At 48.4% G+C, this 12383-nt stretch overlaps 1 protein-coding gene across 14 annotated transcripts in view; it reads left to right on the forward strand.

The window, feature by feature from the left end:
- Window positions 1-5081, forward strand: part of ABLIM1 (actin binding LIM protein 1) — a 211667-nt gene extending 206586 nt beyond the window's left edge. For 13 of the 14 annotated variants that reach the window (XR_014444666.1, XR_014444656.1, XR_014444657.1 and 10 more), the window contains 3 exons: window positions 2420-2480; window positions 2611-3850; window positions 4292-4372. Coding sequence is in view for 1 of the 14 variants with exons in the window: in XM_083149751.1 (XP_083005877.1) it covers window positions 2420-2480; window positions 2611-2618; window positions 3776-3850; window positions 4292-4372; window positions 4550-4663 (339 nt within the window). In the remaining 13 variants the exon portion in view is untranslated. Of the gene's footprint in view, window positions 1-2419; window positions 2481-2610; window positions 3851-4291; window positions 4373-4549 lie in introns of those variants that run through there. The other variant, XM_083149751.1, reaches the window with a different exon arrangement.
- The last annotated feature ends 7302 nt before the right edge of the window (window positions 5082-12383 follow it).

Below are 12383 nucleotides of genomic sequence, written 5' to 3' on the forward strand. Positions count from 1 at the left end.
AAACTTACCTGGATAGACTAAAAGATCTTAACATGTATAGTTTGGAGCAGAGAAGGGAAAGGGGGGACATGATAGAAATCTTCAAATATATCAAGGGTTTTAACATAGTACAGGTGGGAAATTTTCTTCAAAGGAAAACAAGTAATAAAACACGAGGACATGCACTGAAACTGGAGGGAGGTAGGTTCAGGGGAAATGTTAGAAAGAATTACTTCACAGAAAGGGTAGTGGATAAGTGGAATAGCCTCCCATCAGAGGTGGTAGAGGCTAAGACAGTAGAACAATTTAAACATGCTTGGGATAGGCATATGAATATCCTTACAAAGAAATAAGGATTAAAAAGGGTTGAGTTTACCTGAAGGGTAAAAAAGGGGCAGACTAGATGGGCCAAATGGTTCTTATCTGCCGTCAAATTCTATGTTTCTATGTTTCTATGTGTCAGTGAGGACAGGGCTGCATGTGACAGGGGCAGTGACATGATGTGAGGAGGGGAATGGGGGCAGCAGGAAGACACAGACTGAGCGTTATATAGTGGGAGGATCAGGGTCCCCAGCAGCACAGAGTATAACAGGAGATGAGGGATGTGTCAGTGAGGACAGGGCTGCATGTGACAGGGGCAGTGACATGATGTGAGGAGGAGAATGGAGGCAGCAGGAAGCCACAGACTGAGAGTTATAAAGTGGGAGGAGCAGGGTCCCCAGCAGCACAGAGTATAACAGGAGATGAGGGATGTGTCAGTGAGGATAGGGCTGCATGTGACAGGGGCAGTGACATGATGTGAGGAGGGGAATGGAGGCAGCAGGAAGCCACAGACTGAGGGTTATATAGTGGGAGGAGCAGGGTCCCCAGCAGCACAGAGTATAACAGGAGATAAGGAATGTGTCAGTGAGGACAGGGCTGCATGTGACAGGGGCAGTGACATTATGTGAGGAGGGGAATGGGGGCAGCAGGAAGACACAGACTGAGCGTTATATAGTGGGAGGATCAGGGTCCCCAGCAGCACAGAGTATAACAGGAGATGAGTGATGTGTCAGTGAGGACAGGGCTGCATGTGACAGGGGCAGTCACATGATGTGAGGAGGGGAATGGAGGCAGCAGGAAGCCACAGACTGAGAGTTATAAAGTGGGAGGAGCAGGGTCCCCAGCAGCACAGAGTATAACAGGAGATGAGGGATGTGTCAGTGAGGATAGGGCTGCATGAAATGGAACATCCTCCTTTTATTTGGGTTGGTACTGTATTTCTTAATACCTAAACATTGGATTCAGGCCAGGCTGCTTCGATTGGAAAATCAGTGGGCAGTAAAAGAAACATAACATTGTGTTCCTGATTATATTTATTGGCAGAGGTAATGTAAAGGATAATAACAAATCCTTTTCCTGGCAGATGCTGATCCGCATATCTCCTGCCTGCTCCTGGCCCAGACACCCCCCTTATAGGCCTGGCCTCCAAGGGGGGCCTGTTACTGCCTGTTATTATTTATTACTCTCCATGCAGAACAATATGTGCCCTACCAGCAGACAGGATACACAGGGGAGTCCTCCTAGTAATCCATGCGGATTTTCTTTATGCTATATAATCTACTATTTAAAATCCCTGTGAAAATGACGGCTTCTGCTCAGGGCTCACTTTGAGCGGTGACAGTTTTAACTTTCACTTTGAGCTGTGACAGTTTTTCACCCACAAACTCCCCACCCCCAGTCCCTGTCTGCTCCTACCTCCAATCTCTGTCTTCACAGCTCCCTCTCTTCATATCCAGCAAATTTTGAAACAGATCAGTGTCCCTGCAAACATTGCTTTCACTTTCTGTTATAACATCTTTTAGCATACAGAGGAGCCATTTGGTCCGTCAATCGGCCTCTAGTGGTCAGTGGCAGTACTGCACCTCATAGATGTACAGAGTAGTTAGCTTTTTATATACTAAGATTTATAATGCAAGCGATGATTAAGTCGCCCCCATGGAAATCGCCGGATGAAGTGGGGGCGGGGCAGATGTGTGAGTTTCCCCCGGGCCCGCGAATGGATGTTTATGCAGGGTGGGTTCTGGTGGACTCGCAAGGGTGCGAATTCACATCCATGCGACTCAACCAGAATAACCGCCATTGTCTACAACAGAACATGGCAAGCCGCCAGGATGTTACTGTACCGGAACACAGTCCCAGCTCTGCAGAGGGATTAATCCATGCTGCTGCAGAGAGGCCGATAGGTTGGAATTTGCTTCACATAAGGGGCCAGGAAACTGAATACATGTTGTTGGGTTCGTTTGTTTTTTGAGAATCATCTCATTATTAGTTTTGTATTGTTGACCGAAATACATTTATTTTAATTTTTATAAAAATCCCTTTTTGCAATATAATCCACTACAGTAGAGAGAGAATTAATCGCCCGTTTTCACCGTCTTCGTTATTTTCCCTTGTACAGCCGATGTCGACCGATTTTGCGCAGTATGACAGCTATGGCGACATCAGCGGCGGAGTTCGAGGTTTGTGATTTTTTTTTTTTTGCTTTTTTTGACAATTATTCGGTAAAAATAATTTTGAAAAATGATTAAATATAATGAGCAAACGTATACCCATGGCTAACGGTTATTTCTTCTCTCTTTGCCTTTTCAGATTACCAGGTAGGTGTCCCCCTGTCTTAGTTATTGCATTTTATATATTAGGATCAGTAACTCTGTACAGTATACACTCTATGTTCACCGCTACAGTCTGCCCACTTGTGGTGAGTCACGGAATTGCAGTTTCATTGAAACTGATCGAATTCCTGTGTTCGTAAACTAGAGGTGATTTGTTTCGTCCGTCTGTCTGCATGTCTTATGTCCCATCTGCTGTCCGGCCGCCTTTTAAAAATATTAATCGAGAAAATTAGTATTTTTACAGGCATTTATCGTAAAATAAAATGACCGTTGTGAAGTCTCCTATATTAGAGTCTGATATTTGTATTATATGTATATGTAAAATATATATGTGTATTAGCTTACGGCGAGCATGCTATAGTTTGGACGTTATTGTGGAGTGGAGCTTGCGTACATTCTGGTCACTGCATGGCTGTTGTCACCTAGTGAAATAACATCATCATTGTCACAGATGTAGCATATTAGAATTAAACTCTGTTTGTTGCTTATATATTATACTAATGAAAACAACTTGTGCGGCACACAGTATATAACAAGGGGCTTTAATTCAGACCTGATCGGAGGACAAATCTGTTCTCACAATGTGCAAAACCATGCTGCACCGCAGGTGGGGCAGATGTAACATTGCTCTGTGCCGCTGAGCAGTGTATTACATTATACCATTGCTCTGCACTGCAATAAAGCCAGCAGCATATACTGGCCAGTGCATAGCACTGTGGCGTATCACTGACCCATGGGCATCTCTCCAGGCAGCAAACCAACCATACTGGTCAATCAGATGCAGTGCATTGGTTTCTCCACTGTGTGGCAGTATAGGGAGTGGCCTGCGTCAGAGGACAATAGAGTACGATGCTACAGAAGTTCTCCATGTCTGGGCCCCATCATCTGTTGATGGTGGCCCCATGCGATGTGGAGTGCATTTAGTGCATACCCTGCTTCCTGCCATATGGAAATGTAATGTCTTCTCCCTGCCTCATAATGCTCCCATCTCTTCTGGCTTAATCTGCTTAGACCTGTCTGAGGCTCGTCCTTCCTCTTGCAGATAATTGCATGTCTAACCCTGTAAGTAGTGTGTAGGAAGCACAGCGATCCCTCCCTGCTTTCTGTGTAACTAGTGCTTCTCTAAATGTTTTTCCACATAGTCACTACCAGATGGGCACGTTCCAGCCATGAGAATGGATAGGGGCGTATCAATGCCTAACATGTTGGAGCCTAAGGCAAGTGTCCTCCTACGGGTTACATGCTACGAGAGGTGACGCTGACACGTGGTGGGGTCTACGCTGAGTGGGGTGCACGGCTCTCCCTCCTCTGCCACGGTGAAGGGGCCTTGCCTTTCTTGGTTTCTTTGGGTAATGGTAAATGTGTGGGGGTCCTTACAGGGAAAGCACATGCCCTGGGGTTACACCGTTGCAGTTTACCGGATTTACGGTAATACACGTTTTTTCTGAATTTGTCCCTATTAAAAAAAAAACATAAAAAATACTGTGGAGAGACCTTCAGTGGGAGGGTGGCTGCTCCTCCGTTTGCTCTCACTGCCCTCTTGAGGCTAGGAGTAGCATTGCACCCCAGAAATGAGACACACCTATCAACCTTCTATCTGTCTCTACAAGAGGGTCTTGGTGAGGGTCCCGGTAACATCTCTGCTTGGTTTGTCATAGATTTATCCCTATGAGATGCTGATGGTAACCAACAGAGCTCGCAACAAGATTCTGAGGGACGTGGATAGAACAAGATTGGAGGTAATATGCAGTATAATGTTTCTCTATGGTCAATGGGGGACACTGGAGAATGGGGTATAGCTGGTGTTGGAGGAGTCTGGGCACTAATTTTCAGGATAGCTCAGGCTCCTCCTACCCTATACCTCACCCCCTGCAGGGCAAGACATTAATATATCTTTTCTGCCTTTCTCTCCACAGCGCCACCTAGCGCCTGAAGTGTTCCGCGACCTCTTTAAAATGACTATACAGGAGTTTGACAAGCTGCCTCTTTGGAGACGCAATGACATGAAGAAGAGGGCCAGGCTGTTCTGAGCCCTGCTGACCCAACTTAGGCAATTAGCTGCTTGGGTCATCGGCAGCTGCAACAATCCAATACAGCGCCCCGTGTGATAAGAAATATCCCCCGGCGTGGTGGTGCTAGTGATTAGGGTTACGGGCGCGGGGTGTGGAAATGGCCGCAGAGTTACAAAGCCGCTTTCTCTCTCGCTAGGCGTGCCAACGGACTGGGATCAGCGAGCCTCCTCTAACTGCCACTCAGGCTCACCCTGTGCCCATTGGATCCCAAAAAAATAACGGAGGGGTGTGCAAGTTGCCCGTGTGTTTTTCAGTTTGAGAGAGTTTCACTTCGAGGCCCCATCCAAAGCCAGGTATCTCCGACTGCATATAGTGCGGATTATGGGCTCAATAGTACGGCGACTACATGGTTTTAGCTTAATTATCACAACGTGGACACCCCCCCCCCCCCCCCAACACACATACACACACAATATTTATCTTATACCATTTAGGGACCTATTTCGTATGCCGAAACATGTTAAGAGTTTATTGAATGCACATCCCGGTATAGTAAAGGAAGTTATCACGTCACATAGATAGATAGGGTTCTGCGCTCCAATATGGCCGCCTCTTGGAGCCTGCGCCGCACGCCTGTCTCTTATAGGTAAATTGCTTTATTCTCCTCACTTCGGGTGCCTGCCGGCTTTTCGCGGGAGGTCTGACCTGAACACAAGTCTCGGACACGAAGCCCGGCTCATCCTGACTCCCGCAAGCCACCCGGTAGTGGTAATCGGAATCTCAGCACCTACTGGGAAATCTCTAAAAACCGGCATCCAGGAAACTTTTGACCATGCCAACCAATCAGGTTCTAGTTTTGCTTTTTAAAGAATGAAGCAAAATTCTGGTTGCTATGAGTTACATAACTTTACATCCGTGTGTTTTTTTGCGCTCCGGTTTTCAGAAATATTGCCTTGAAACGCATATTGGCGAATACCAGGGGGGGTTGCGGTGAGATTCATGAAAGACTCTTTCACGTTGGATGTTGGTTGGCTGCTTCTGCCTTTGGCATTGGGATATATTATCTTGTAGCAAGGGGCATTTGGTGAGGTTATCTGCTAGAGCATCATGGGAATTTTGTTGGATATGTCATCTCTCTATCTCTCTCCCTCTCTCTCTCTCTCTCCCTCTCTCTCTCTCTCTCTCTTACACTCCATAGACTGCCTTTAGTGCGTGCGTCTGCTCCCCCGCCATCGCATGGACAATCTGCCTCCGGAAGCTGATCTAGCAGGGGGGGAGTGGAGCAGGACAACCGATAGCTACTCTGAGCTGCTTTCTCCGATCAATAACCATATATAATATAACTTTTTATCACATATCAAGTATATTACAGGATGAAAGTATGATCATGTATGTGTGACCCAAGTCCTTCTAGCAGGAGCACCCTGATCAGTGCTTTCCTGTAGGGAGCGATCCGTCAGTATTGAGTCCCTCACTTATAACTGTACGACCCTCATTAAAGCAAAATATTATAAGAAATAATCTCTTGTGTGAGTTATTGGAGGTTGGGTGAAATATCAGTGATACGGAAGCGACTCCGAAACAGATGTACTGTATGTGACATCAAGGTACGGTATCCGAAAGGGACGTCATGGCTTCACACCCTGGTCTGGTAAGGAGAACACTCATTGCCCCACACAAAACCACTCTGGAATCTCCGCACAGGAAAGTGGGAAGGACTAAACCGCTTGGCGACTGCGGTGGCGGTCAGGGTGGAGACTGCGGTGGTGGTAAGGGCGTTTTTTAAATAACAGAGGAAAATAGGTGATTGGTCGGTGAGCTTCTAGAACACACTGTAATGTAACTTGCTAGTACTGGAACCTGTTTGCAAGTCCCCAAAAACGGAAACACCTGGTGCCATCATAAAATATAAGGCACGTTGGCGGTAAGGGAGATCCTCCACCTGTCTCTCACCCCCTTTCCCCTTCTTCCCCCCACCTGTCTCTCATCCCCTTGCCTCCCTATCCCCATTTTCCCTCTTCCTGTCTCTCACCCCCTTTCCTCCCTCCCTACGTCCTTCTTCCCCCTACCTGTCTCTCACCCCCCCCCCCTTCCCTCCCTACTGTATCTCCTACTTCCCTCTACCTGTCTCTCACCCCCCTTCCCTCCCTATCCCCATCTTCCCCCTACCTGTCTCTCACCCCCCTTCCCTCCCTATCCCCGTCTTCCCCCTACCTGTCTCTCATCCCCTTGCCTCGATCCCTATCCCCGTCTTACCCCTACCTGTCTCTCACCCCCCTTCCCTCCCTATCCCCGTCTTCCCCCTACCTGTCTCTCACCCCCTTGCCTCCCTCCCTATCCCCATTTTCTCTCTACCTGTCTCTCATCCCCTTGCCTCGATCCCTATCCCCGTCTTACCCCTACCTGTCTCTCACCCCCTTGCCTCCCTCCCTATCCTGCTCTTCCCCCTACCTGACTCTCACCCACCTCCCTCTTCCTACCTCTCTCTCGTCTCCTTCTCGTTCACCCCTCTTTCTTATTAGCCATCCCTCTACTTCCCTATTTTCCCTCTCCTCCATACGTTTCCCTCACCCCTGTCCCTTCATCCCCTTCTCTCTACTTCTCACCCCTCTTTCTCGTACTTGCACTCTCTCACACAGTCTCGCCACTTCATCTCCCCCGCCCTCTCTATTTTTCTCTCTCGTTTTCACATTGACTCTCTACTCTCCCTCCCTCCGATGCTTTCTCTCCACCCCTCTCCCTCCCTATTTACATGCTGTCTCTATCTGTCCCCCACCCTCTCTCAGCAATGTGATACTTTGGAACATCCCCATGTGTTTCCCAGAAGGTTTAGGGGAATGTGCTCTCTCCAGACTGCAGTGTACAGTGGGGACTTGTACATGATTCCTATATCTGACCCCTCTCGTGCACATAATATTCCTTTTACACCAGAGCCTCAACCCGGGTTATTGCTGCTCCACTCCGGGCCGGGGCTTGGTGTTGATGAGGTAAAAAAAAAATAAGGTCCTGTTCCCCGGGTGTCCGACCCGGCATCGCATGGGTCCCGGCTGGTGGGTTTCCCGGCGCTTGGAGATGATGTAATCTCCAAGTGCCGGCTCAAGGCCCGCCTTCACCAGTGTCGCCAGGCCTAATGCTGCGGGACACCGGTGTAAAAGGGAACAACTGCCGGGTTGAAGTCGAGTCCAAAAACCTGAACCCTCTGTGTTCCTGTAGCACTTACTCCCCTACAGTGGCGTAACTAGATACATGTGGGCCCCATAGCAAAAGTTTGTAAGGGCCCCTATTTATCACCTAAAGCTGAAAAATGTATACAGCACATGATACTTTGACAGGCAAAGTGGGCCCCTCTCAGCTCTGGGCCCCATAGCAGCTGCACCCCCTGCACCTATGGTAGTTACGCCTTTGCTCCCCTATATGCTCCTGTAACACTTACCACCCTATATCTCCCCTCTGTGTTCCTGTAACACTCCCCTATATGCTCCTGTAACACTTATCACCCTATATCCCCCCTCTGTGTTCCTGTAACACTTACCCCCCCCCCCCCCGCCTCTGTGTTCCTGTAACACTTACCCCCCGCCTATATCTCCCCCCTGTGCTCCTGTAATACTTACCCCCTATATCCCCCCTCTGTGTTCCTGTAACACTTACTCCCCTATATGCTCATGTAACACTCACCACCCTATATCTCCCCTCTGTGTTCCTGTAACACTCCCCTATATGCTCCTGTAACACTTATCACCCTATATCCCCCCTCTGTGTTCCTGTAACACGTACCCCCCCCCCCCCTGTCTCTGTGTTCCTGTAACACTTACCCCCCGCCTATATCTCCCCCCTGTGCTCCTGTAATACTTACCCCCTATATCCCCACTGTGCTCCTGTAACACTTACCCCCCCATGCCTCTGTGTTCCTGTAACACTTACCCCCTATATAACCCCCTGTGCTCATGTAATACTTACCCCCTATATCCCCCCTCTGTGTTCCTCTATCCCCCTTCTGTGCTCCTGTAACACTTAGCCCCTGTATACCCTCTTTGTTCCTGTAACACTTACCCCCTATATTCTTCCCTCTGTGCTCCTGTAACACTTACCCCCTATATCCCCCGTGCTCCTGTAACACTTACCCCCCTATATCCCCCTCTCTGCTCCTGTAACACTTACCCCCTATATCCCCCCTCTGTACTCCTGTAACACTTATCCCCTATATCCCCCCTCTGTGCTCCTGTAACACTTACCCCCCTCTGTGCTCCTTTAAGGAGACTTGCATCAGACAAGTGTTGGCTCTATCATGTGGATCACGAAACGCTTGTTTGCTCTCACTAATTACTGATCTGTCTGCTCCCTTATGTGGCCTTCGATTCCCACGCAGTGCAGTCTGGCGACATAATAGACAATCCTGCTCTGTTGGCCGACCCCTTATGTGTAATGGCACTCAAAGCTGGATTATTGTTTGTGGGGGGCCCAGATCCACACTGTAGTGCCAGTTAGCATCATCCCACACTGATACCCCAGTTATGTGTGGGGGCCTTGAGTGTGGTGACTGCTCCTACTGCCCTGTACAGATGCTGCTGCCCCTTGTATTATTACTGTCTTCCTGTTAGTAAGGTTGAGATAGGGAGAGTCTCTATCAGAGACTCTCCTTTTTGCATATAGCTGTCCTCTTATCAGACTCTTCATAGGATTGTCCTCCTGTCAGAGACTCTTCTTATCACTGTCCTCCTGTTAGACACTCTCCTTATCACTGTCCTATCAGAGTCTCTTCTTACCACTTACCTCTTAACAGAGATTCTCCTTATTACTGTCCTCCTATCATAGGAGGACAGTGATAACGACAGTATATAATTGGAGGACAGTGATAACGACAGTCTATCAGTGACTCTCCTTACCCCTGTCCTCCTATCATAGACTCTCCTTACCACTGTCCTCCTATCAGTGACTCTCCTTACCCCTTTCCTCCGATCATAGACTCTCCTTACCCCTGTCCTCCGATCATAGACTCTTCTTATCACTGTCCTCCTATCAGTGACTCTTCTTATCACTGTCCTCCTATCAGTGACTCTCCTTACCCCTTTCCTCCGATCATAGACTCTCCTTACCCCTGTCCTCCGATCATAGACTCTTCTTATCACTGTCCTCCTATCAGAGAGTCTTCTTATAACTGTCCTCCTATCATAGACTGTCGTTATAACTGTCCTCCTATCAGTGACTCTCCTTATCACTGTCCTCCTATCAGAGACTCTTCTTATGGCCATCGGTGCGGTCATCATCGATGGTTGACATTGATGGTGATAGTGTGGACACCCATCGATGGTAGCAAACTATGCGGTGGACGACCATCAATGTTTTGACCTATAAATGGCCATCCAATCTCTTTGAATGACTGGTCCACGGGCCAATCAGAAACTGGGGCTGTGCTTCACAGGTGTTGAGGGTGCCACCTTGGGAAATAAAATATTCAGTTCTGCTGTGCCATCAGTGGACGGAAATCATGTGGTTCTCTCCCATTGGTGGCGATACTTTTCTAAATAACCATTGATGATTATGAATCATCGATGGCTAATGACTATCCCTAGTCAAATAACACTCGCGCACTGCACCTCCTCCCTACTAGTTGCTCAGCCGGAACGGGTGACAGGTACATGAATTACCAGGAAAGTTTATTGAGCATGAAGAACAGAAGCAAGAATCTTCTGCGCCATTTGGTAAAAACATTGCTGAGTTCCGGGGAATGGAATCAGGACTGGATTGGAATTCCAGGATCATGGTCCTCAGGGGCCAGGATTCTCATCCTGTGCTCTCAAAATGTTTATTTCTGTGGAATGTTCCGGAAAGCCCTGACAGCTGAAAATATATTGCATCACAGTGCAACTCGCGCTGTACATACACTAAGACAGGCATAGCCAAACTGTGGCCCTCCAGCTGTTGTGAAACTACACATCCCAGCATGCCTTGCCATAGTTTTAGCATCCCCTAATAGCGAAACTGTGGCAAGGCATGATGGGACATGTAGTTTCACAATAGGTGGAAAGCCATAGTTTGGGCATGGCTGCACTAAGACATATCAGGATGGATTTCATTCACTGCAAATGTCCTCAGAGTGGCGCTGGCTGGCACCTTGTGACCACATCATCGCCAATTTGCCCTCATTACTTTTAGCCTAGGTAAAGCGGTTTGTCTTCTATGTACAGTATATGTGTGTCATATAACTGTATAGTGTGTTAATCAGTTATAACTGATCAGTTAATCAGAATATAGACTCCCATTGTGTTTTAGTGGAGGCCAGACAATAGATCTATTTGTGGTAAACAAATACAAGTGTACTGTACAATCTTGTCAAAGTCCACATATACTAAAGCATTTCACAAGATTTTACTACAATTCAAAAGTACATAGAGATAAATAAACGAATATTTGACCTAAATTAGAATTCTACGCAACAATGGGTTTCTCAATATGTATTCATTAATCAAGGTCTCCAAATTAATGTATATCGGAATATGATCCCTTGACCACCGCCCAGAATACAGGGTCGCTGCAGACTGATTTCAGCTTCCATTGGACCTAAGATTGAGGACAGCGAGCTTGTGACTGACCACAGATCAAGGACTACACAGTTTGATGAGGCTCCCTGGAAACATAGGTGCCGAAACCGTGGGTGCTCCGGCGCCCGAGCACCCATGGAAAGTGATGAGCACGGACGGGCCACAGCAGGAGCTCACCCGCTGCTCACTGCCAGCCCTGTGCCGCTGAGTGTGGAAACAGTCAGTGGCGGGACCCTGCAGCGGATGGGAACTAGTAGCGCTGCCAGGATCCCCGCCTGCCTCCATCCAGGACTGGGGGGGGAGGGGGGGGTCTGTGGGAGCCCATTGCAGGGCCACATCCCTCCCCTGAAGGACACGCCCCCTTGAGCACCCACCGGCAAAAATGTAAATCGGCGCCCCTGCCTGGAAATACACCCTATGTTTGGACTCTGGCTATCTCATGTAACTGTCTTTGAGGAACGTGGTATAAGTATAATTTTTTGTTTGTTAATGATTCTGTAAATAACTGATTGTTAAACTGTATTGAGGTGTCCCTGATTCTCACTATACAGATGGAGCGCCTCTCAGCCAACACTGGGGCTCGCCAGAATGCCCCCACTGGCGTCAGAGGGGCGATGCATTAAAGCTCCATGAGGGCTCGGTGGCGAGATGCAGGGCAGCCGAGAGGGGGCGGGAGCAGGTACTAATTACCCGGGCCCAGGCTTGCTGGAGGGGCCCCACAAGGGCTCTAGTCTGACCCCTCCCTTCCCTCTCCATCCCTCCCGGGTAGCAACAGCAGCACACACTTCTACAGCATGCGTTGTGCTGACAGCAGGCTCAGCATGAGTGTCTCACTGACAGCGTGAGAGGTTATGCTGAGCATGCTGTGTGCTGCTGCTGAGATTACAGGTTTTAGATTTTTCTTTCACCCTCTAAACATTTTGGGGGCGTGGCAAAAGTGTGGGAGGTGCCCACACCTCCCACACTTAGGCCACACCCCCAAAATTTTACCGGGGCCCGGCATTCCTCTCGGCTGCCCTGGCGAGATGTGCTCACTATCTATTCCATTCTCCCTCTATGGGGGTCATGGACCCCCAAGAGGGAAAATACCCATGTAAGTCAGAATTACGGCTGTCTGGCTCCTAACAGTTGGGATTCTGATATCGGAAAAAAAAGGCCATTGGAATCCCGAATGTCGGTAAGTAATCCAGCACCCGGAG

The sequence above is a fragment of the Crinia signifera genome, chromosome 6 (assembly GCF_055691185.1).
Source record: "Crinia signifera chromosome 6, ASM5569118v1, whole genome shotgun sequence".
Lineage (NCBI taxonomy): Eukaryota > Metazoa > Chordata > Amphibia > Anura > Myobatrachidae > Crinia > Crinia signifera.